At 36.8% G+C, this 26,630-nt stretch overlaps 1 protein-coding gene across 1 annotated transcript in view; it reads left to right on the top strand.

Moving 5' to 3' along the window:
- Positions 1-26,630, top strand: part of LOC131586103 (1-phosphatidylinositol 4,5-bisphosphate phosphodiesterase zeta-1-like) — a 55,473-nt gene that overhangs the window by 20,680 nt on the left and 8,163 nt on the right. The window contains exons 6-11 of the mRNA XM_058852843.1: positions 1,107-1,251; positions 3,104-3,259; positions 11,134-11,361; positions 13,500-13,656; positions 15,586-15,702; positions 24,610-24,782. Coding sequence (XP_058708826.1) covers positions 1,107-1,251; positions 3,104-3,259; positions 11,134-11,361; positions 13,500-13,656; positions 15,586-15,702; positions 24,610-24,782 — 976 coding nt within the window. The remainder of the gene's footprint in view (positions 1-1,106; positions 1,252-3,103; positions 3,260-11,133; positions 11,362-13,499; positions 13,657-15,585; positions 15,703-24,609; positions 24,783-26,630) is intronic.

Genomic DNA, 26,630 nt, shown 5'->3' with positions numbered 1-26,630 from the left:
AAAAACAACAAAACATGGGCATTCAAGTAGGCAGCAGGGAGAGGAACCTGTGCAGTGTGTGACTCCAAGAGGATGATGACCAGGATGCCTTATTGCCAAGACAGGGAAGAAAGAAATTAATTGTGTAGTAAATGCAACACTGAGAGGGCAGGATGTATTAAGAATTAGGAGGAGATGTGTCCAGAATTATTTGTACTACTTTAATGAAGAGAAAGCAGCAGGAATCATCATCTATCTGAACACTTTGTAATTTTTTTTTGGTTGCTCTCTTGATGTTCTTTAGTGACTTGCAACCATCAGAAACAGTACTGAATTTCTAACAGTATTTAAAATTCCATTATGTTAATGCTGCCTTGCTGAAAGTAATTGCAAAGAAGGTATAACCCCCTCTCTCTTTATCTCCTATATGTGTGAGGAAAATGCTAAAATCAGCTAAAGGCATATTTGACATATTGTTAATGTGTGAAAAGCAGGATGTAAAAGACAGCTTGGTAATTAAGTAAAACAGTTTATAAGAAATGTTTCAGTTAGTTGCAAGTCAAATATTAGAAACCTAAGAATTTAAGGGATGACACTAACATATTCAGATTAAAGCAGTAAAGTCAGGGTGTCTCAGAAACTTTAGCACTCTTAGAAATGTGGTCTGGGGAGAGGAACTGTTTTATGTAAAGACCAAGCGCAACCTGATTCTCCAAGTACTATAGATTTTTAAATATAGTGATTCTCAAAATTCTAAGCAAGTTTGGAATAGTAGCACAAAATAGCATTGAAAATATTTATTCTTTTATTTTAAGTGGCAAATTGCCTTTGTTCCAGAATTCCTTTATTGAAATCTTTGATTTTTAGCCTTTTAAGGAAGATAATGCAGGTAATCCCATATTCTTTAAAGGTCTAATAAAGTTTATTAAATAACACACACCTAAAATAGGCAGAAACAGAAAGTATGTCTGTCTCATATAATTCTGTAGGATTTCTATTTATGGTGAAAATGAGGTGTTTTTTCTGTAATTAATCCCTGTGCTTGTAATCAGAAACACAGCAACTTGTATAAAAAAGTTTGCTATCTTTCTTTTGGCTGCAAAATTGTTTCTCTTGTTCTTCTGAAGTGCTCTGTTAAAAGGATGCCGTTGCCTGGAGATTGACTGCTGGGATGGCACCAACAACGAACCTATTGTGTATCATGGTCACGCTTTAACAAGCAAAATTCCATTTCGCTCTGTAATTCATGTGATTGACAAGTATGCATTTATGGTACGTACAGATCTGTGTGTGTATACATGAGCTGGTTAGAATGGGATGGTGGCTTTAACTAAGTGGGGACATGGCTCTTGTAAATTCTCCAGGGTAAAAAAAAATGCAACAGAGACTGTGGCAATGGGTATTTTAAAAATTAATTGCAGAGCAATTGTGCTATTTGTTCTTAAAGTATTTTAAAATCTAGTTAAAGGAATCATAATCATTTTTCCTGATAATGAATATAAACCAAACTTAGTGCAAAGGATTCAGGTGATCTCACTCAGCTTGTTAGGTGGAATTCTCACCTGACATAATTTAAACAAGGACTGAATCTATATTGAAGACCTAGTTCAGATTTTTTCTGATGTTTTCCTCCTTCTTTATATCCCTTAAAGGTTTTTTTGTCACTTACTCTTCTGCTGCTATGAGTCTGTCTTGTATCCTCTGTGTGAATTTATAAAATAGACAAAAATATTAGATAATAGATGAGTTTGAGACTGTGTTTTCCATTTCCTCTCTTTTGATTTTGAATGTTGACACTGATAAATGTTAGCAGCTACTGATGTTTTTTGGTCAGGTGACCCATCAGAGCAAAGTTCCTTTTACCTATCTCTAGAAAAACACTGAAATCTGGAGAGTTTTTGCACCGTCTCAGGCTTTTGTATAAGCTTCTGGTGAAACTCCTGCTCAAAGGAAGTGCTGAATGACAATTAAGATAAATCTCAGAATCAGGCCAGCATTATGTGTGTGAATATATACATCCACGATCATAAATTTATGTGGATTTTCATGCATATGTATTTATAGCCTTCTCAGTGTTAATCAAAGCTGTGGTTTTTTTCTGTTTTCTATATAAAACTTAATTAATCTCTGATTTTAAAAGTGAAATTAAAAACATGATTTTATTCCACTGTTTTTCAAAACCCACTGGATAAAACTTTCCTCTTCTTGCTAACACACAGCATATTGTGCTTAACTCTAATTCAAACTTCAGTTCTCAAGCCCAAGTGCCAATGAGATGATAAAATCACAACAGGTCATGGTTGGTACCAGCTGTCCACGTAGGCTGAGCTTTGCTTCTCTTAAAAGTCAATAGCAAGTGCTCAGGAGACAAATGTAAAGACAGGAAAAACATAAAATGGTGTTTTCCTTATGGACAATTTAGGCTCTGCCTGAGCAAAGATTTCATTCAGACTATATTTTTGGTATCCACCAGTATTATTGGCAACTTATGAGATTTACTTATAAGTCTAGATGGATGCATTTCTTTTGAGTTCTTCTCTAATTTTTACTAATTTTCTCTTTTTCACCTTTTAGCTTTAATTTTTACTCAATTACCCTTGCTTGAGTAGTGTGATGAGAAAAGTGTATACTGTCCCTAGAAAAGTTTGTGGTATTATCAAAAATAAAAAATATCCATAGCTTGTTCATGTAAAGGAAATAATTTCTGAACAAGCTTTGGGGAGACTATCAGAGTCTTGATAGACTATTTGAAAAGTAGTCAAAAAATCTGTCATAAACTAAAGCAAAAGACATTTAATTCTGATTTATGCTTTCAATTTTAATTTTAGAATCTGATTTTAGCTTTTAAAACCAAAACAAAGCAGTCCTTTTTTCATATATGTCTAGCTCTGTTTTAACTTTCTGAAGGTGCATTTCTTTTTTCTTCTTCAATTGTGCTTTCTTTTTTCCACAAATGTTACCTGTTTTATTGTGTTACTAACCTGGAACAAGTGATCTATATTCTGAAGTTTTTGAAAATGAATGTAAATACAGATGGCCAAGGGGACTTTTGTAAGATATTTTGGAAAAGCAATTATTCATATTTTTATTTATTAATAATAAAATCCTAAAATTATATTTCCAGTTATCTGCCTATCCAGTTATACTGTCTCTGGAGAACCACTGCAGCCCTGAACAGCAGGAAGTAATGGCAGACTGCTTGAAAAGTATTCTAGGTGACAAACTTCTCACTACACCAATTGGTGGTGCAGTAGATATGACTGAACTGCCTTCTCCTGAGGTAATAACTTTTCATTTTTCTCTATGAAAGAAATGAAAAAAATGGTGGAGTTCTGTTGCCGCCCATTTGCTTGGTTTTATTAAGTTCAGAGGTGGTTTACCCCAGTTGCTCCCCTGTCATAAAGAATGGTTTGTCCCCAGTTGCCCATCGTTGTAAACCCTTCCCATTTTTCCAGATTGTTCCCCATCCATCACCCCAATCCTGCCCCTAAGCCCTATCAATCTATGTGAACCCCCACCTTTTGTTCCAGTTCTTTCCTTGCCTATCATCCCTTCCTCGACGCCCCATTGATTGTACAGTTGCTTTCCCTCCCCCGGGTCCTTACCATTGGTCCTGCATATTGTAATCCCCACCCATAACCCCTCTGTTGCTGTTGTCCCATTGGTCACCATACGAGCCGCCCACGGTCCTTAAAACCTGGCGCATGGGGGTGCCCAGGGTCTCGGCTCAGACCTCTCCCCTGTGATCCCAGCCCTGCACCTGTTGGAATAAACTTGTTCCTGGGAAATCGGGAGAGCCTGAGCACTCTTTCTCCCTTCGCCACAACCCGTGTCGCCCTGTGAGCCACAACGCCAGAGCGCAGAGGAGCTCTGGAGGTTCCAGGTTGAGCCTCGCAGTGCTTGCCTGGTTCCCCACTCCTGCCGCTGACATCGGCCACAGCTAGCCGAGGCAAAAGGGGCCGAGCGGGCAGCGACAGAGTTCTTCATTATTTTTTTTTTTCAGTCCTCTTGGACTGAATTTATGGATCACATCTGGTGTCAGAAATAGACTTCAGGTAGTATTTAAAATTTAAAATTTAAAAATATTTAAACTGCACCAAAAAAACACATGAAAATATATCTGTTATCTGCTGATTTATTTTCTTGTTGCTTAAATTGAAGGAAATTCCTGAAATTTAAACATGTTATTGAAATGGAAACCTGAGCCTACATTTTTTGTCAATAACAGTGATGATGGAGGTTTTTTTTGGTCCTCTGCTACTGCAAAGCCATTCTCTTTCTCAGTGTGTTTCTCCCTCAGACAGCGTTTCTCAGCGGATGGCCCGAGACCCCTGGGACATGAAGTCAGAAAAGGCAATTAGATGGGTGTTGAAAATTTTATTGCAAACTAAAACAAATACATTTCCTTTGTTCCAGTCTTTGCACATAATTTTCTTTCAAGGACAAAAACTTTTTTCAAGTCTTTTGTAGCACAAATACGTGCACACATACAAAATACTTATTTCAGCTTCTCGCTGTTGCCAGTATAGCCATATTTTATTCCTTGTGTTTTTACAGTAGCTAAAAAAATGCAAATGAAAATGTGGGAAGGAAGCACTGTCATAAGGAAAAACAACACACAAAAGGTGTTTAAAATAATTTTTTAAGGATTTGTCAAGGAAAAATATTTTTGAAGTGATCTGTGCAAGAAGATGTGCTGAAGTATTACCGCACTCTTATATTTCCATAACAATGTTGTAATATTTAATGTTCACGTTTCTCCACCCTTTTTTTTTCTTATTGTAGCAATATATTTTTTTGCATCATGGTTTCCAACATAATTTTGAAGCCTTGAAAACTGTTTTTTCAATTAGGAAAAAATCTAAACTCTATCAAACAGGAGGGCTTGTTGTAAAGCTTCTCAAATCACGGCTGGATTCAGTGTAGGAGATGTGCAAGGATCATATGTCCTCTGAAGCAAGCACAAAATCAGTGAAATGGAATCACTGAATCACACACTTAAAAATATTAATTTCTATGATATATGTCCCTTAGCATATGGTTACTGTGATACAGGGAGTTCATACTTCATATTTCCACAGCTTAGAGTTTTCATGAGTCAGCTCTGTAGAGTTTTGCCTGAAAATGGATTGCTGGGTCTGTGTATGGAAATGCTGTCAGCTGAGATTAATTCTCCTGAGCTTTTAACATATTAAAGTATTGTGAGACATATTTCCCATCTGTGCAAGGTGTAAGGATTACCTAAATAACGCCACTGTCGTCACCTGATTACAAAAGTTTTAATTCAGAAAATTATTATCTTGAGAATGAACACAAATGAGGATCTTCTCTGTTTCTCCTAGGTTTTCTGATCATGCATGTAAGAAAAGTCAGTAGGACTTTACTTAGCAATGGAAATATGTAGCTATGACTGAATTTGTAAATTCAGTTATAAGCTTGACTTTGGCTGGCATCTTTTTGAAGAGCCAAAAAAGGAGTTTAGTGACATCACATCTTTAAAGCTTGGGACCTTGTGCATTTTCAAGGCCTGGGTAAATTCATTGTCATTTGAGAAAACCAAATTCTGAATTTAGTCTTCAGACTGCTTTACTCAAGCTGTGCAAAAGAGATGTTACAGAACCACAAATGATGAATTTGAAATGCTCTTTGTTGGAAGGATCCTCAGTTAGTGTGAAAAAGAAAAAAGCTGTCACCTATATAAGTTGTTGGTCCACTTTTTTCAAGATGGAGCATTAGCAAGAAAAGGGAAAAAGCCACCTCAGTGTTCTTCAAGATCAGAATTGAATGGTTATTTTGTGTGTACATGAAGTGGGAAATCACATAGTTTCTCCAAACACTTCAAAGAAACATTAGACAATTACAGGTTCCTTTTAGGTTTTGGAGTTTTGGAGGCTTCCATTGAAATAATTTTCTTTTATATGGTCAATCTTCTACTTCTTTCTTTAAGTAGGTCTTGAACTATACCTTTGTCAACTGAGATGATTGTGTGTGTGTGGAAGGAGGTTAAAATGAGGAACACGCCCACTCTTAGGTGGTTCCTTGGACCACCTTGCAATGATGTCTCCTACCATTGTAATTCTAAGTGAAAATCACATGGAGGCGCAGGAAATAAAAGCGGAGGATCACTGAACACTTCCTCTCTCTGCTTTTCCCAACACTTGCTTCATCTGAAAAACAAACCCCAGAAAATTTCAGGACTAAAGGTTTTTTAATTCTTTGCCTTCAGTCATATATTCACACTTCCATCTGACTATATTGATATTATTAATTCCCTGCAATTCCTGTATCCTGTGGCATCTCAGCACACAATTCCTCCTCTACATATGGAGGAAGGAGAAGACTTTTGCACTACTTCTTTCTTTCCCACAAACTTTATCCCATGAGAAACTGAGGCTGCTTTTAAGCTTCACCTGTCCCATCTCTTTCCCAAGAAGATGTTTTGCCACCCAAAGCGACAGACCTGATACAATTCTCTGCTCCCAGTCTTGGCCATCATGGTGCTTCTAAAGAGACTTCATGAACTCCCTCTAATCTTCACTGGAATAACAGGTCCTTTGAGTCAGGTCCTGCATTAAATTAGATTTGACATCAGTGACGGGCGCCAGACATCTCTGCTGGTTGTACCAGCACTCGTGGTGATGTGCTGATAGAAAGTGAAGGAATGAAGTGCCTTATGCAGCAATTTGTAGATGAACTTAGAAAATATCAGGATGCTAGAAGAGATAAGGTTTTACTTACCCTGCTGTGTTCTTCCTCTCAAGAGATCTGACAGCAATTGAAAGGAGCATGTGGGCATCCAATATAACACAGAAAAGAATGTAAGCACATTGATGCTTTGATGAAAGTTTGTTCCTCAATTATTTTGCATTGTAGAGCATTGAACTGCCTTACACTGCTGACAGGATAGATATATCAGATAGTTAGGAATCTTTTATTATTTGCAGGTTTCCTGTCACAAAGTTGGAATGAGATATTGCTGTGTGATTAACTGAAAGTGAAGTGGCAACTACTGTGATTTTACAAGTTCTCTTTAATGTTTACCACACAGCTGCAAGATCAATTACTGCATTGTGATGTCTCAGAAGCATTTCTGGCCAGGATTGCCAAGGCTTCCCTATGGTTGTTAAACCTGTGGTGTCCAAATAAAAGGATCTGTTTAATGAGATCCTTGAGAAAGATCAATAGAAGGTCTCCAGTACAACTTCATGGGCTATGGATATTTTAAATTCTGCTATTATGGGGAAAACCAGCTAACTCCATAAGCCAGGACTCATCCTTCACACTTTTCTTCACCTTTATCTACTCAGTATAAAAAGGAGAGCTTTCTCTACACAGTGAGTGTTTTCAGTGAGAAATTCAAGATTAAGCACATCTAATTCTGTTGCTTCATTTATGAGATTAATTCCTATTTATTTTGACCAACACATTCACATATGCAAATGTCTTGACCAAGTCTTTGCATCAGAAATACTTTTGTTTCTTAGCAAGTCAAAATGTTTCTAGTCACTCTTATGCCTTTCGATCAGTCTATGGCATCTATTCTTTACAAAAAATATGAAAAAAAAAAAAAGAGAATGTGGTATGTCTTGGTGATGACCTCAAAAATAATAATAAAAAAATCCATACTGTTTCTCATAAAATATCTGGAATCTCTAGGCTGTAGTGAGTACATACAGAAGACTCATCTAATTCCTTCACTATTTTTAGGCATTGCACTCTTGAGGGAACATGATTTTCCCAGAAATGTGGTAAACATGTGACAGTCATTATCTGTTAATAGCTTCTTTGCATTGTAAAGCGACTTCAGGAGGTAACTAAAAACAAGACATTGCCATATTTTATATCATTACCCAGGTAGGTCTTGGGTCAATGGCTTATTTGGTGTATAAAAATCATGTGGTTTGTTTGGTAAGGCATCGTCTTGGATCATTGAACTTTGGTAAGGAATCTGTGCAATGAAGACTCTGAGCCAACCTGTAACCATCTTTCTCTGCAATCATCTGGACTTATTTCCAATGCATCCAGAGATTTAGTTGCCCATGTAGAATATAGTTTCAGCTATAGCACAGCTATTTATCCTTAAGTAGACTTAAGGTAAGTAGACTTACCTGAAGTCTACTACAGAGCACAACACAGAAATGGAATTTTCAGGGTAGGGTGCTTCTCACTGGGTAAATGTGTTGTAGGAAAACTTGCTATGAGGTAGCTAAAATGCTGCTCCTGATATAATTAATATTTGTTTGCCTAGAGCTCAGACCTTGCTGGTGGTATTGATTAAAAATATCTGTATAATAAGTATACAGTATTGATATAAAGTATCTGTAGATGATAACTGCGATTTATAAGGCTGCCACAAAGACATCCATTCACACTTCACTAAGTGTGATTCGTTAAAGATAGCTGGTGTTGGGTTTTTTTAACAGTTGTACTTAACAAATCTTGTCATTGTCTCAAAACCTTTCCCTGTGTCAGACTTCACAGGAGGTGTTGTATCTTAACCCTATATCAGTATTTAAGGCAGCAGTATAATTCTTGAAATAGAATATTATGTAAAACTCAGAAGAGATTTTAACTTTGTTACTTAGCAAGATTTTCAAGGCTTGATATTCCTCTAACTGAGCACCTACAGCTGGTCAGGAGAGAAGAAGGGAGAACAACAAGCTCAATTTAAACAGGAGAAGCTATTGTGTCTTTAATACTTCTGTCTCAAATCCAGGGTTTGTTCCTTACATTTCTGGGCACTGAATTTTCACATTAATTGTAGTCATCAATAGGTGGGTTTGCCCGATCCAAAGTGCTTGTGATTTTTATCTTGGAAACTTGGCATTACTTCAGCTGATTTGTGTTATACATCCCATTAACCAGAATGCACAAGAAAAAGGTTTTGTTCATTTAATTATGTAAATATTTGTTCCAGTTGATTGCACTTCGAGGTTTTTGCTTATGCCAGTCTTGAAGTCCCACTATGCTCTAGGGAGGTCCTATGATGTTTTACATATTTGAATTTTTTAGTATGCTTGCAGTTTTTATAGAAGTAAACAGCAAATGTATTTTTAACATATTTTGCCTTTCATAATAAAACTAGAAAGGAGAAGTTATAGTGAATGCTCAGACTTTCAGCTCATTAAAAGGCTTTTCAGCTCTCTTAGAAGACCTGGACATGTAGAGAAGAAGGTGTCACATGCTTAGCAGTGCTGATTACCAATTAAAGAACTCAGATTTCACACAGTCACTGAATTTGTAACCATATATTTGTTATAAGTTTTTTTGAAGATGTGTGAAGTTCAGACAAAAGCCTATGCCATTTTTTCACTCTGTGTTTCACTTTCAGTGATTGGGGGTAACTATTATTGTCATTTGCTTCTGGCCAAAAAATAGCAAATTCTCTGGAGTATTTTTGTAACTGTTTCTGAAAAGAACCATGATTTTAGAATGTTACCTTTGTAGAAAACAAAGCAAACCTTAAAAAACTTCTCCTACCTCAGGATGTTTATGTTTTTGCTAACAGCTCGCAAACAGAATTTTAGAGACTGATTGACACCATGACCCATTTTTATATCATTACACACACACACTATTGTCTTTTTTTACTTAAAGTTATGTTTGCATATAGGAGGCAGTAATGTAACCATAGATAGTTTTTTCTTCCCTTGTATACCAGGTCTTTTTTTATTTTATTTTATTTTTTTTTTATTTGTAGAATGAAGTCTTCCCATGAATAACAAAATACAAGATCAAAAGTGGATAGAATTGCTTTTAGATACTGGGAAATGTGAACATGCAAAGCAAAATTCAGAACTCTTAAAAAACATGAGTAGCATTAATCATATTAAAACTCTTCTAAAAATACCAGAGAAAAATAAAAAAAAGAGTGCATTAATAAGAAATGAAGGCAATGTTAAAGGGCATCCTTATCCTGAGTCACCAGTGCAGAGAGACTAATCAAACCTTCCAGCAGCATGGCATTGATAGATATTGGGCATAGGATGTCTCATTCCACTGGCACCCTGGCAAACTACCAACACGAGATCTGAAGCGATAGGGGGATTATGAGCAATGGAGCTTGCAATGGAAATAAATGGAATGTCTCTATCCTTGCCTATGGCTCTGGTTTCTACTAAAAAACTTTGGCTTTATATATTTCTGTTATCCATACCTTTCATATTTACTTCGTGGATACCTTAAAACACAGCATTTCAGTTACCTTTCATTTATTGTGAATTTTTTTGTTCCCTCTTCCCGCCACACTCCCAGTAGTGTAATCTTCCTTTCCACTAGAGCATAGGAAATTCAAAGAACATTTTTGTGGATCACTTTATTCAAGAGTGACAGTAAGTCCTGTTACTCCCTGACAGCTCCTGTGTACAGATGTACTGCTGCATAATAGAAGCTTTACTATTAATATAGTTTTGTAAATTGAAGTGAAATATATACTCATAGGATTCTGTTCCATAGATGAAAGCCATGCTGTTAGAATCAATATAATTCAATGATGTTTTTCTCCCTTTACATTACATATTATGGAGGTTGATACACGTCCATTTAAAAATAGAGAAACTGCTTAGGCAAAATCACCAAACTTTTGTTTCCCTGGCCGGGTAAGACCAGCATAAGGTTCTACTGTAAAATAACACAAGTTATAAACAAAAGTTTTCATTTGGTACACCAGAGAGATATGCACAAAGGCATTAATCAAATAACAAATTTCCTGCAGGCTTAGTGATAGATGAAAACATTCCAAATGAATAGCAGACACATCTTTAAGTGTGTATATACACATAGAAGTACATTTAGGCTTAAAATAGAAGTAAAAAAATAAGTAAAAAAATATACCTTCTATGTCTTGCCTGGCTATCACTTTTGGCTCTTACTTAGCTTCCTACTTTTATCTTTTCATAGTTTCAGCATCTGGGTTCCTGTGGCAGAGAGCCTTTTTTCCTGTCATGGTGTTAGATAGGCTCATTCTGTTGTGTACATTGATCCCCAGATTCTGTTTGGTTTCTTTGGCTTTGGCTTCTGCCTCACTCTATTTTAATTCATTTTGCAACCTCACATCATTATATTTAATAAACAACTTTGAAGATTGGTTAAATAACACCAAGAGATGGAAACCTAAGTAATTCTAGTTACTATTGTTCAACCTCTTTTCTATAGGCATTAAAATTCAAAGTTCTGATAAAAGATAAAAAAGTTGGAACAAATGAGGAAGGTCTGCTCAGGATGGATGCTGAATATGGTGGTGAGATAGAGGAACTGAGTGACTCTGAATCTGAGTCTGAGGATGACGACGCAGATGACACGTTACCTCTTCAGCCATCAAGGAGTCCCACCAGAAGAAGAAGAAATCATAGACCTTCTCTCCCACCTCAAAAAAAACCAAAGGTAACTTTTGCTGCAATTGAATATAGAGAACACACAGATTTTTTTTTTTAAAGAAACTCGATTATCTTAAAATAGAGACTAAACTGAAAAGTTGTTATAAATAAGTAATTTTAAAATAATTTATATTTTAAATTTAATTTAAAATTTAAAGAGAAAACTTTAAAATTACTAAGATCAGTGCATTTGGAAATTACATTTTTTAGCTCGAGGTTTCAGAGTTTTCCTGCTCTTATAAGAAAAGTCAGACTGGACCACATTTTAGTACCCAACTAAAAATCAACCCCTTCCTGTGCTCCCATCTTGAACTTCAGCATTTTCCTCTCTCAAAACTTGTGCTTGTCCCAGGCTCTCGGTCCCACAGTAGATTTAAGATGTGTTTTGTTGGTGCCATGGCTCTCCTGGAACTATGTATAGAGAACACTTACAGCAGTACCTGATGACAACAGGCAGAGTTAACCATTTCTTCCCCAGGTCTTCCAGTCTATTTTTAAGATAGATAAAGTCTCCTATTTTCTTCTGTTCTGGATTTTTTTGCATTAAATTAGGTGCACATTCCTGGTTGTGCTGGAACATTTTTCAGCACCTGGAGCTGAAGAGGTGTTTTTAGATTTATCATGCAGAGACTTAACTTTATTTCTGAAAAAAGTGTAAAAATTTGGTGTTTGAAAGTCAAGTTGAACTTAGTTTTTTTAACCAACTATAATTCTCTACCACGGAAAATCTGTTGCTTCATCAAGGTTGAAACTGCCTTGTTCAGCTTTTTTAGGATGTCAGGCAGCACCTGGTGTACCCAGTCACTCTTGCACATCATGCTCTGATTGCCTGAATGTGGCTAAACCAGCAGTGCTCCTCAGAGCCCAGCACTCTCCCTGAGAAGCAGTGTCTCTTTTTTTTTATATGATTTGAAAGTTTTTTTCTTCTTTCTCATTCCAACTGACATGGAGAAATAGTAAGAAAAAATTCTGAGGAAGGATGGACTCTGACCAGGAAGGACCAGCTCTCTAGACAATAGGTTTCAAGAATATTTGTAGGACCATGTAACGGACTAGAATGAATTCCACAGACTCTTAAACAGCAGCAACACAAAGGATCTGCTCATGTTTCCCAGGCAGAAGAGAAAGTGGTTTCCAGGGTCCCACTCTGTTGGAATATTTGCCTTGATGTCCCACTGTATTGCTTTATGGGAGGGTGGGAGAGCATTTGAATCCACAGCCAAGATACCCCAGTGATGCTGCTGGCTTTGCCTGCCTCCAGAGTTGTATTTTTCAGGATTTCCATGGCAGTAGACTCCTGGTGTCCTCATGGGACATAGCCCCAGAATAATTAATGCACTTGAACGTTGCATAGTTTAAGAGCCATGAGCAGGCAATCTCTATTATTTTGTGGGATGAGAATTTGCCTTCAAAAGCTTTAATGGAATGTAAACATGATTAGCATCAGCAGCTCTCTGCTGGCTACTGCCCCCAATTAGCTCAGAAGTTATGCTGAGGAAAATGAAGTGGTCACACAGTGCTTCTCTGTAAGAGAGAAGATCCTGGTAAAATTTCAGTCACTTTGGCTTATTTTGGTAATTGAGCAAGACTAAATTAAGATTTTGGTGAGAGAACTTTCAACCTTAATCAAGAAGAAAAGAGTTTTCCTAACTTCAGGGCAATGCTTAAAGGAATAGGCCTTTGATTAATTTTCTTGGCGCAATGTAATATTTTCCTGTTATTCTACATTTTATAGATGAGTTTATTCTGTTGGTCTTTTCTAGTACTTTATATATTTATGAATAGAAAGTTGGAGGTATATTTTTAAGGAACAATGTTAAAAGCCATGAAAAATAATGTTATTTGCAAACCACTCTTAGGAGCAGGAAAACTGTAAAGCTATCGAGAAGAACATTCTGCTAGGAAGGATCTCTCCACTCACCCTATGATTACTGTGATAAACGTGGGCACAATAACCTCAGTTTTCTCTCAGTAGATCAGATCTCACTATTAAAGGTCATATTTATTAGATTCATTAACTGTGACATGTTTTTTCATGCTTTATGCATCCAAAATGATTGTTTCTCTGAATTATTAATATTAATAATAATGAAATACTCATCATTGTGACTTTTTAAATTCCATTATTCATCTGATGATGTTTAGGTGAGAAAGGGAAAGATTGCCCTTGCATTGTCAGACCTCGTGGTTTATACCAAATCTCAGAAGTTTGTGAGCTTTGAGCATTCCCTGCAGCATCAGCAGTGTTATGAAAATAATTCAATTGAAGAGAGTGCAGCACAAAAACTTTTAAGATCTTCAGGTAATTTCTTTTGAGTCAATCAGTTAAAAGTTACATTGGTGCTATGATTGCTTCACTGCTTAGGCATTGAAGGGTTAAAATTTCATGAAACACCTGCTGTCTGATTTTATTTGGTTCTTTGTATAACACTGTTTTAGATATGTCCTTTGCATAATATTTTTATTTCTGTTGGCTTTGTGAGGAAAACTGGAATTCAACTTTGCTTTAATTCCGTGTATTTTTATAAGAACAAATATTAACACAGTCTACAAAATGTACGTCTGCCTTTCGATTCATTGTTTTCTGCATCAAGTAATTTAGGAATTGCAGTCAGCACTTGAAAAAGCGTGGAATAAATTTCACCACCTCCCTCCCCACCCCCATGTCTGGGCTGAGAACTGAGCGGAGTTGGCTCGGCAGTCGCCTGGCTTTGGTGACAAGTGCAGATAAGAGAGTCCTCATTAATGGGATGGATAAACCCCAGAGCAGGCAGCTTGCTCCACTGGAGCAGACCTTCCATCCCAGCCAAACTGAATTATCCAAACCATTCTGGGCTGGAGCAGCTCCATTTGGTGCAGCCTCTGCTGTTTGAGCTCCAGCTGCCTGCAGAGAGCCCCGAGGGAGCGTTAAAAGCAGAGATCACCGAGCATGACAGTGACAATGACAATGAAGGCTGCCACATGCCCACTCACTTTGTGGAGGTGATTCAGTGGCTGGCTGTTGCTAAAGGACACAAAATGATTCACATGAACACTTTCCAGTGGTAGAACAGGAAGGAAGGAACTTTATTTTCTGACTCCAGTATTTATAGATTCTCAACAATGACCAGGGATTGGATAATTAAGTTACACCTTCCCAAGCACACTGGTCGTGTGAAACGTCCATCAAAAGATGTTTCTTAGAAGGAATGTGATAAACAACTTCTGTTTATAGAACTTCCATGGGAAAGTAACTAAAACTATGAAAACATTATCAGAAGGTTTTAGTTTTCAGGGCAACAGCTGGCGAGGTGAATGATGCTGAACAGTGTCACAAAGTAGGATTTTCCAGCCACTGAGTCCTCTCTTTGGTTTCTCCAGCACTCTAGGAGATATAAAAATAGTTCTAGAACCTCTCCTCCCCCTCAATAAAACCACCCCCAAACAACAAAGCAAACCAAACTCTACCAAACAAAACCGCTAAACAAACAAAAAATGAGGTGAGAGGAAAATGGAGATCAGAGAGATGACCCTGGAAATGTAGATTTTTGTTTAATCACTAAAAAGGAATCGTGCAGATAGAAGTCATCTGAAGTTTCCCACATCCCTGCAGTCAATGCTTACATATGAGAAAGGAGGGAACACTGCCAGCAGAAGGAAAAACAATGTACATGATAGTTATCTTCTGAGGCTTACATAACAAGAATTTCAGTGGCTTTTGAAAATGTGCTCTTCTCTGGTCTTAATATTATTTAGCCATTTTATTTAAACCTCCAAACAACAAACAAGCCAAGATCATCTAAAGATGAATTTTTCCCCTTTTTTTTTTCATTTTGAGCTATTATAGAAGGGGGAAACTTTTGTGCAGTTTCCTGTGTCTCGTTTCCCATGAGAATACAGTGGGCTTTAGTGTAGAAATCATAAGCTTACCCTGCAAAAAGGTGAAGAAACAGAATATTTCAGTGAAGGGATGGTTTTTGGATAATGAACTTCTTACAAAAGAATATATATTTCTTTATACAGAAATACTGTCAGATTCAAATACACACAAAATATTAAGGTTTAAAAATTAATTATTAAATGAACAAATGAATAAATTTCAAAATAAAATGATGTTAAAATAGAATAAATTGGCATAATATTGTGTAAAAAAATTGCTGGATCAAATTACTGTATTTTTATTATTTGTTCAAATAGTATTTCTTTAATAACAAAGGTTTTCTTACCAAGATTTTATCCTTCTGTTTATCAGCTAAAGAGTTTATTTCACATACTACAAGATTTATTACAAGAATTTACCCCAAGGGAACAAGAATGAGCTCGTCAAATTATAATCCTCAGGAGTTCTGGAATGTGGGGTGTCAGATGGGTATGTATCCTTGCAGAAACTATTGCATTCTAGGCTTTACAGATAAAGGAGTTTCTTGCTTCCTATAGTATTTTGGTGTTATGTAGGTTACGTATTTTCCCCCAGTGGCATTATTTTAATTTTTTGTTATATAAAATTTTCCTTCAACCCACATATTCCACCAGTTTTTTCTCACTAGTAATTGTAAATATCACTTTGTGTTAAATAGCTGTTTCCTATGCCAGATTTTCCATTTATTCTATTTTATTAATCTCTTTAAACTACCTCTTTGAATTGGATATTAAGAAAATCACTAATAACAAACTCAGCATTTTTAAGTTGCCATTACTCAGCAATGCAAGTTTCTTCTGAAGGGTCTGTGGGTTTTCAGTGGCACTCTGTGACTTGCTTAGGTGCAGATGTGAGCACAACAATTGATAGTAGTGCCAAAAATTCCCAGAACAGGATATGCTACACAAGGCAGCACTCAAACATTCCTGGTCAGCACAACATCCAGAGACAGCTGGGAGCTGCTGGGAGTCTCCAGTCTTTATTCAGATGTAGAATTTTAATTTCCAGTACAAAACATATTCGTTTCCTGGGCAACAAAAAAAGTGGTAACTTCTGCTTCTTCATTGAAAGTTATTTATTTGAATTTTTTCAAAATAAGCATGGCATGACTTCTGTACCCAGCAGGCTTTGGAAAACCTCTCACCTGTAAGCATTTTGTCCTTTTTAATGGCTTTAGAGACAATCTTACCTTCACGTGTTTATTCTTCAGTTTAAAAGATTCTCAGTTCCAGAACATATTTCTATGTCTGCCTGCTAAATTTTCTTCAGCCCTAGGTAAAGTAGAGCAGAATAGTTTTTGTACCCAGGTATATATTCTGTCTTTGAGTCTTTGCCAAGGCCACCTGAGGGAGACTGTGGGGCGAGCAGGGCACTTTGCCTTAGGCTCTCGGTTTTGAGAGGTGAGAGGTGTGGATTCACCTTGTTATGTTGAAATACACACTCATCCAAGGACAGACACAGATTTCATTCTGTCTGTAGGGCCCTGGAGCTTATGTCACCCTTGTTCCAGGCTTCCTTTTCCACTTGTTTCCTTTCTCAGCTCTCCATATATCTTCTGTGACAAGTTACTTTCTCCATCCTGACTGTTATTTTACATAACTACATAAGGAGTACAAAAATTACTATTTAGTATAAATTTGACTTGCTTCTATGTCCTCATAAATGCTTATTTGCAGTACAGATTTGGACTTGTGCTGGACTATCCAAGTATCTTCTCATCACCATACTGTGTGAAATTGGTTTGATTATGTTGTGTCCTTGTGGTTCATCCACACTTAGTGCCATGTCTGGATTATTTACCTGGGGTGCTGCCCTCCCTGTGTGCTATCATTGCTATCTAAACTATACATTGCCATTAAAAACTAGGAAGTTTGTTTCATTCTTAGAGAAAGCACTCGCCAGAGGTCCTTAATTTAAAATTGAATTAATCTCCCAGTCTTATCATACTGCAATTTACTAGTTTTCTTTCTAGCCTGTGAATCTCCACACTTATCTCTGCAAAGGATAGCCATTTGTTAGATCACAGACAGTGCCAAAATCTTTCAAAATTACTACACTGGCTGTTTACTCAAAGTGTGCCTTAATGAAAAGTCAGTCTAAACATTTATATGCAAAACATATGACTTTTGGTGCATAGGGGGTTTGGGCCCCTTCCTGGAAGAATTAAAAATCTGCAGGAAGTGGTTAGATTTGCCCTCTTGGTCACTTCATTTGCATCTTCACTTAAAAACCCCTCTATTTTTCACATGGGAATAGGCTGATTAAAAACAATTCTCCACATACATTATTTCCAAGCTATGTTAGATCTATTAATTCCCTAATCTGCTTTAGATAGCTGTTTGGCAGAAATATAGCAGCTCTTCACAATGCAACTCCCAAAGTGAGGGTATCTCAGTGAATCTTCTGCTGATGTCCTTTCACTGATTTAACACAGACTTTTGATTTTTATATCTGTCCCATGTCTGTATAATTCACACACCCCTCCTGTCTGCCTGCCGTTGTGCTTTACACCCCATGCACAGAAGTGAATCCTCTAGATCCCTTTTGCAATTCCCTGAAACTCTTCAAAGGACTCTTGGATTTCTCTTTGCCACCTATTCCCCTTCTTAACTCCCTTCTCCTCCCCACACCTGCAAGCTTACATTCCTTTAACATCCATAACCTTTCTGGCTGGGCAAAGAAAATATATTAGGTTTTGTTCAAACTGCCTTCCAGGCCTCTGCATCTTGTAATTATGAGAACTGAGTTACTCCTTCACTTCCCTTAGTGATTGACTCAAAACAGTGCTTTCTTCTGTACCTTGCCAGCAATTTTCTCTGAATTGCTTGGAACATATTAACTTGGAGCAGCCTGGCACTCAGCTAAAGCAGGATGAAATGGTCCAACAGGCTCAAGACTTTTTGGGGCTGAGGACAAGACATGTAATTGTGTAAACCTAATTTCCAGAGGAAGGCAAGTTAAAAAGCTCAGTAAAAAGTACAGAGTTTCCACAAAATAGCTTTTGGATATCACTGTGTACTCCCTGTCCATTCTCTGAAAATTGAGACTCATAAGAACAGGAGGTTTTGGGAAAAAAGAGGTCTTATGGAGAAAAACCCTCACTTTTCATAGTCTGTGAAAATTAGTATGCCTCCTGCATACAACTGCAGTGAGGCACTGGAAAGAACTGGTTTGATGTATCCATGTCTCCTTTTTATTTAGGAAATAAAATGAAATGGAAAGATTTATGCAGGGAAATAAAATTCAGGACATTTATTTAAATAAACTGATATCAGTTGTTTTATATAGACTGAAAAAAACAACAAAAATCCAAAATGAAAGAAAGCCTTGGTGAAAATCATAATAAAAAAAGACTTAAATAACCTTTTGAATGTGGCATTTGGAAATGTTCTACATGTACCAAAGCACTCTGCAGGAATGACCAAAACATGCCATAACTTACAGGAGAAAACCATGGTGTTGTAGGTAGAGAATTTTATTTCAGAATATCTCATATGTGCTTTTTGGGGTGTGCATAAATTTATATGCTGCTGTGAAAGTTGTACTTGTATGATGGGTTTTTTACTTTCTGTAGGTTTTATTTTGGACTGTGACACTGAAATGCAGCTTGGCAATTTTGTCACATCTGTTTTGTGGTTCAGTCTTGTGTGCAATAATATGACAAAATATGGTAAAAAATGATGCATGAAAAGAGGAGTGATAAGGAGCTCTCTAACTAGTTCTGATTTTAACCTCTGAAGCAACCAAGGGAAAAGAAACCAACTAATTTTGATCTTGGTATGCCTCACCTGTGGAAATAAAAATGACTCAAACCTGACCCTGCTTGGGTTCTGTGTCAATAACTATATTATTGCTCTCTTCTACTGGTTTTAATAGTCCAGAAATGCCTCCTTAGCAAGTGAAACCTAGAGGACTAATTTTTTTTTTAATGTTTTCCCTTGAATTTCACTGATTTAGTCTTCACAAAGAGTGAAGTGGTACAGCTAATTCAGGTGTAGACACCTGCAAGATAGGTGGGATAATATGATTCAACATCTGAAGCTCTCCAAGTGCACTCAACTTTCCTTTGGAATGGCTCCAAATGCTGGGAGTGGTTTTGAATGAAGGTTTTATGTCTCTTCTGCAGAAATGCTTCTACTGCCAGGTTTATGAAAAAGCTCTTGGGCTATTCTGCTTCTTTTTAGGCAGTTTTTGGTGTGTGTCATAGATACTGGAATTTCACTTTAAAGCAAAGAAACATTGAAATTCCATTTTATCAGTTTTTCCAGCTGCCTTCACTGCAGACAACCAATAGAATAGTAAATAATTTATGTGAAGTCTAATAAATTTTAAAGGAAGATGGGAAAAAATTGCAGGAACACAATTGTTTCTGAAGTAGTTGCTGATCTTGTTCTAAAACCTGTCAGTGACTCCAGACTAAAACAGGAGAGGGAAGCTGATAATATTCACTTTTCTGCCAAGAATCACAAGTTAAGTAAATTTTAAAAATTATTTTGGAAATGTTTCAGGTGTAAAATTGGTCAAATGACAACCAAAAATACTCAGACTTACACTGAAGTGTGACTTTCAGACTGACACATTAATTAGACAGCAAAAATCAATTTAGATTTTTAGATCTGATAATTTATCAGAAATGCTTTAGGTACTTTTCCCATGAGAATCTCACAAGAGAGGATCTCTACTTAAACCCTTTGCAGATTTACTTGGACAATGGAGGACTCTTAATCACCTGACATCTCTTTTCCAGTAGGACCACTTGTAATGAAGTAGGAGCAATGTCAGCAGTTATGAACTGTGTGACTGGATTCTTCACATTTCTAATGACAGTGTCTTTAGAGCCACAGTATTAAACTGGCCCAAAGACCATACAAAAAAGACTGACTGCACATTTTAAGGATGTTATGTCATGCAGTTATGCATTTATTCAGCTCTCAGAGGAGCAGTCCCTCTTCCTATGGCAGAATCCCTCACATTGTAAGCCATAAATCAAGCTTCTGTAGAGTGAAAACAACCATTTCAAAATGTGCAGGTGAAAAATGAAGCCAGAAGTTATCATTAAGATTAATACAATTTGGAGTCTGTTAGGGAAGAGAAAAAATACAGTTTTACTGATTTTTTTTTTTTTTTGCCAGGAAGAGAGGTGATACTTTTTATGCCAAAATGTATATTGTCCATATAAGCTTGCTCTGTGTTGTAGGAAAATCAATCATTATATATTTTATTTTGTTTATGGTAGAAAAAAAAGAGTTTTTTTTCTTTATTTTTGGTCTAGTAGACCAAAGTCCTTGCTCATAAAGTTTGTGTGGGGTCTCACCTATTCACAGGTTTATTCTCTTTCACTTTGAAGCTCTTCCCCCCTGTCCTGTTATGCCCCTGTAAATAGTCTCGCTCCATCTTTCCTGGACTTCTGAAATATTTCTGTAAATTTGGGCAGTGATGGATTGAGTGCAGCTGTGACCTGCATGTGAGAAGAAAGCCTAGACAGTCTGTGCCCAGCTTGGAGTGCTGGTGTGGAATGAAAGCAGTGGCTTCAAATCCAATCACATTGATCATCTCATAAGCAATGGCAACATTCCAGAGCATTAGGATACGCTCCTGTTTGCAATAGCATTTCCCAGGCTGGGTGGAATTCAGCTCAGATTTGGGATATCTGAGGCACAGATTTTCGTTGCATTCATTGTGAGTGGCCCACTTTAAGAGCACAGACAACTGGAAAGAGCTGAGAGCAAGACAAGAAGGCTGATAGAAGTGTGATCTATTACATCTCTTTAGATTCAAATGAGTGAGGTAAACCATGGGGATAGGAACATTGGCACTGTGAGTGCTTTCTGAATATGAGTTTTTTTGAAAGGGCGTAAAATTGATACATTTTGAGATGCATTTTTAAATGGCATAAAATGCAATTAAGTAACTCATTTCAAGAAAAAATGGTGACAAATGTGTCCTTATCTATTTTAAAATCTTCCCATTTAAATGGGAAAATGCATTAAACCTTATGGTTGTGATGTAGCTGATAGAACCAGCAAGCAAAGAACAAAAAATAAAAAATTACAATTTAAAAGTCCCACTGGGAATATTAATGAGAGGCAGGATCAAAAGATGTGCAGTTTTCCTCAATGCCTTCAAATCACAGTCACAATTCTCATTTTGGTTTTACAAAGCTTTTGCTTTTAGTCCACAAATCAATTATGTCTTGAATGGTGGCACCTATAGAAGGTGCTGTGTATGAATATTTAGAGTGTCTTTAGTTCTGCAATTAGTGGTGGAACTGACTTCAGTTAACTGCTTGTGATACAGAGGTTTGGGGTCAAAAATAATATTCTTCTGTGTATTATGGATTGGCTCATTTTTTGGAGCTAGTCTATTTCCTAACCTCAATTTGCCATATGAAGTTATTTACACCTGGGGCTTACTGGGACTGCCATGGCAGCTTTGGTACTTTGCAAGATGATTTGAGTATTCAGTACTCTGATCTGAAGGGGATTTAGCCTCATGGTTCTAGGAATAGTTAAATCTGTTTTAGGTGCAGGAATCACAGTGAAGAATTGCTTTGCTCAGGTTGTTCCCCAAGCCCATGTTTTGCTGTGCTGCTTTGATTTTGATGTCAATATTAAAATTCTTCTGGTGCTTAATGAAAGGACTGAGGAGAAAATTTAACGTACACAGTGTTAAACTTCAGATGCCTTTACTTCCCCATGAAAACCATGCATTAAGAGTATGTACTGCTCAGATGGTTTCATTGCAAGCTCATTTGGGTTTCTTTCCAAAATAAACTGTCAGTTTAAATCTCTCTTCATACATGCATTAAATTTATACTGTTTCATAAAACAAAAGTACAAAGAATATTATTGAACAGTTCTGCTCTTGAATTCACCAAAGCTAAAATGAAACACTGGGTAGAAGTTCAGGATTGTTTGCAGAAAGATATTGCTCAGCTCAAGCTGCTGGGCATAGCTTTTAGTTTATGATCCTTGCCATTTCTCAAGAAGTGTTAGGGCTATACTGCACCTGATTAAAAAGAAAAATTGTACATCAATGCACCATAAAGTAGTGCCCTGGGAGGCTCCAAGCAGCTATGAGCCCTGTAAACAGTTTTAGTAGAGGTTTGCATCTCAGAGAATATGACACAAAATCTCACATTTGCTTAATCACCTTAAAACTTGCAATACAAAGAAACCAGTAAGTAAATTAAAACTACTGTTCCATGCGTTTTTTAACTTGTTCTTAAGGTCAAATTAAATTAAGTGAAAACACAGTGCTGATGTTTAGAGATATCAACCCATAATAACATTGCCCTTCACTTGTGTTGCAAAAGTAATTTTCCTAATGTGATAAAATATAAAGTATTCTCGTTTGCTTGTTGCTGTTGTTACATCAGATTTTCCTGCTTAGTCGCCTATAAAGCTTGGTAAATTTAGCAATAGTCTCATTATGTGCAATCATGTAATTTGGTTCATCATGTGGAAGCTGCTATTTGAAGCTGACTGTTCGATGTGCCTAATTTCAGTTGCACTTTTAAACCCACGTATCCTGAAAGTGTGGCCTAGGACTCACCTGAGGAGTGAGAGATCCTGGCTTATCTGTAGTTCAGACTTCCAGGGGCCACAGGGTTGCAGCTCCTGTAGCATCCTCTGCACAGCTTGATTCAGTGCATTAAAATATACAAGCATCATATAGCACCAAATTTGGGGCTGTTTCTGGATGATGGGTTGAGTCATAAAGAGAAAATTTTGAACCGCTGCCAAAACCATACCAAGAAAATACCAACCCTGTTTAAAAAAGGCAATGGTGGGCAATGGGCAATATGAACACTCTGAAGTTTGGTTTCTGTTGTTAAAGGTAAAACAAAATTCCTGTGTATATTAACATAAAATCATGTCTTTACATTAACACTTAGATCAAAGCAGGAGTGCATGTTGTGTTTTGTTTTGGAGGCTTTTTTTGTTTGTTTGAGGTTTTTCTAGACAGGGTTTCCAGTTATGCCTACTTGCTGCATGTTGGTTCATGATGCAGAGCAATTTTAGCTAGCACAGATGGGATTCCTTTCAGATTAAACAGATGATGCACTCTGGGAGCACTTCATATATTCCACCCATTAATTGGTTTTGAGACTACGGAACCAGAGCTCTTCAGAAGTAACCCCACCAAAAACATGTGTTTATATATCATATTATAAATATCAGGTCCATTGTACCAGCTGCTTCATTCCTATTTGTGTTGTTTGCTTCAGAATATTTTAAAATGATCATCAAAGCAGTGAAGGAATGAGTAATGTTTGCAGTGAAAACAATTTTGTGTGTTTTCCACTTGCAATAAGGATTTTTGCATTATGTCAAATGTTCATTCAACACATTCATATTATCTCCCAGGAAAATGTAATAAGGTCCTCTTTATGAATTATTATGAGTCACTTGAACTGCTTAAAATCTTCTTTTTTCATTCCTACCTAACCATCCTTTTAAGTAAATGACTTCTTATCATTCTCTGTTTAACACATGTCATGGGTTCATAATGTCATAATTCATTGCTGATTTGACTTCTGCATTTTCTATTTGGAATGTGACAAGAAGCTCCAATGCACTGGAATAGGGGGAAATTTCATTAAACAGGTCTATTTCAATGTTGGCTTTATCTCATGAATTACAATATCCTGTTGATGAGAAGTGTGATATTTTATTATTGGTGCTGCAGCAAACTGAAAATGTTTTGAACTGCCAAGGAAAGGAAAAAATCTGTCAGGTGTATTCTTAGAATAATCACCAGTACCTGAGGATTAAGCTCCAAGAGAGTGTGTGCTCACATAAATTTAAGAACACTTTTAAAATTGCTTCTAGTTCTATAAATTTATATGTATTTTCACTGAGTATTCTAACTAAACTAAAGCTTCTTAATCTTCTGGGTGAGATGTTTTTGTGATGAATTCTGCACCATAACTAAGGTTAGATACAATCCTGAGGTTTTGACTTCTGCACCAGATCTTTGATAGCAGGTTTGGAGTGCAGGGTCTTGCTGCTGTAGAGAAACTAGGATGTGAATTCAGTTCTTGCAGAGAGAAGGATCTCTTATTTCATATTCTCCAAGGTCTAATTTAGAAAGAAAAGGGAAGAGAGGTATAGCAATGTAAAAAAGATCTATAGATTAGTTCTTAAAACAGGGTGCAGTTCTAAAGAGTGTACTGTTTTTGTGCACAAATAATCCGTTATTGAGTATCACTTAATTTAAGGGAAATAACAGGATCCTACATATGAATTGAAAGATGTAGATATCTTAAGCTCATTTGAAATTTTTTTTAACATTTTTTTTATAAAATGTTATCAAATCTAATTCACTAAAATCAATACTGATATAATTTTACAGTGGCCTTAAACTTCCAAACACCGGGAACAGAAATGGAATTGCAAGATGGAAAATTCCTGGACAATGGTGGTTGTGGCTATGTGCTGAAACCTGTATTCTTGAGGGATCGCAATACCACATTTACACCCCGAAATGTGGGAGGATACAGCAAACCAATGTCTCTGTCAATAAGGGTAAGATGACTGAAGTGTTGTTTTGTTCCATGAAAATGGGAAAGCAAATTTTATGTATTTCAGATGCAATTATTATCTATTTTTTTTCCCCATTTTATTCCTATTCCTGTTTGTTGGGAACTAATGTTTTCAACAAGCTGGTAAAACTCTCACAGAGTATCAACTGCTGCTTGGGTGCTTTCCCATCTGTATTTCACTTATGCTTGCTAAAAATATGTAGGGGTTCAGAGCCTCCAGGAGACTGTAAAAATACATGATTTTTAATGATGCTGTACAAATAAATGTAAATAATGTAGCTGAAAAAGGAGCCAGACAATTGTGCATGTGGAAGCTGAACTGAAAACACAGAATTCAAATGTGCACTTCGGGTGTTATTTCTTTCACTATCAATAATACCACGTGTACTATTATAATGTTAATTGACAAATGGAAATTTTTAAAGATAAGATAGGAAGCTTCATGCTTCTTTTAAGTCTCATTATCTTTCTATGCATATATAAAAGACTATTTATAATCCTTAAATGGTATAAATAAGGGTGAAAGGAGGGATGAATTAATAAGTCTTTGAATTATTTCTACTTCTCCCAAATTATAATGTGATTTACTTCCCAAAAATACTTGAAATGCATGCCATTTACAAATAAATGATTAGATAAGGCCTTTATTTTGAGGTCAAGTAGATTTGTTATAATTGTTCACTAATTAGAAAAGTCCCTTTTCCCAATGAAAAGGTAATATTTCTGATTACACAGAATACCACTTGCATAAATGCTATTTAATTAGCATATAATTAGTGTGTAATTGCTATTTTGTTTCTTTCAGAGTAATAAATAGCGGAGATAAAACAATAGTTAGTGACAATTATAAAATACTTACATAATGCACGCACCTAATCAAGAACATTCTAGTGTCCTGACAGTGAGCATACCAATTGTGAATAGACATTGCTGGATGATTTCAGGCAGCCAGGCAAATACATCACTTATTTTAGCCCTAATTTGTATGAAGCTGGAATTAGGATGAGGAGAAACCCTGAATTGTAATGCAGGAGACAGACAAAACCATTGTCAATGCAGAGGAAGTGTCTGAGTTTGGAAGGAGCTGGAGAAGAGAAAGGCTGTGTTTAAGATTGAGGACTTTAGACTGAGACTTCAGGCTGGATAGTGCGGGCTGCAGAGAGGCAATGGCATCCCACTGGCTGAGGGAATGAAGGGCACAGAGAGCCCCATTCATAGCCAGCAGCAAAAACCAGGAAATTGTGGTTGAAGACAAAAGCAATTTGGAGCAGGAGTCAAAGGAAAAGCAGCTTCTGCTGAAAAAGTTACTAACCAGATGAATGCAGAAATGACAACAGAAAGCAAAGATAGAAAACATCTAAGGGGCAAATCTCTCTGAATGAATGAATGAATGAATGAACGAATGAAGAATAGAAAAATCACATAGGGCCTGATTTTACTGAATTCCTTATCCTCAACCTAATGTGCCACAATTCCCATCAAGAGGCATAGAGCCTTTGAAGCAGAAATAGGGATGTTCAAGGTGCTTCCTAAATTTATACATCACTCTGTATGTCTGCTTCACCTTGGATCTCAAAAATTGATTTGATTTATGGCTTTGGGTCACGGTGTGCTTGAAAGAACTCACTCTTTTCCCATGCCAGGGGAGGCTTAGGCTAGGTCTAGCAGTGGGTCATGCAGGCCTTGGCAATGGCCCTCAGGACATGGCAAGGAATCTCCCATGTCCTTAGTGGGCAGCCCATCAGTGATTGCAAAGATTCCTGGTGAAGGCAGCAGCTATTCCTTAGGAAGAAAGAGCATCAGTGTTTGCCAAGCCACTGCTCTTCAGTAT

This window comes from Poecile atricapillus, chromosome 18 (genome assembly GCF_030490865.1).
Source record: "Poecile atricapillus isolate bPoeAtr1 chromosome 18, bPoeAtr1.hap1, whole genome shotgun sequence".
In the NCBI taxonomy this organism is placed as follows: Eukaryota; Metazoa; Chordata; class Aves; order Passeriformes; family Paridae; genus Poecile; species Poecile atricapillus.
The sequence above is the reverse complement of the archived record's forward strand: the minus strand, read 5'-3'. Positions and strand labels throughout refer to the sequence as shown.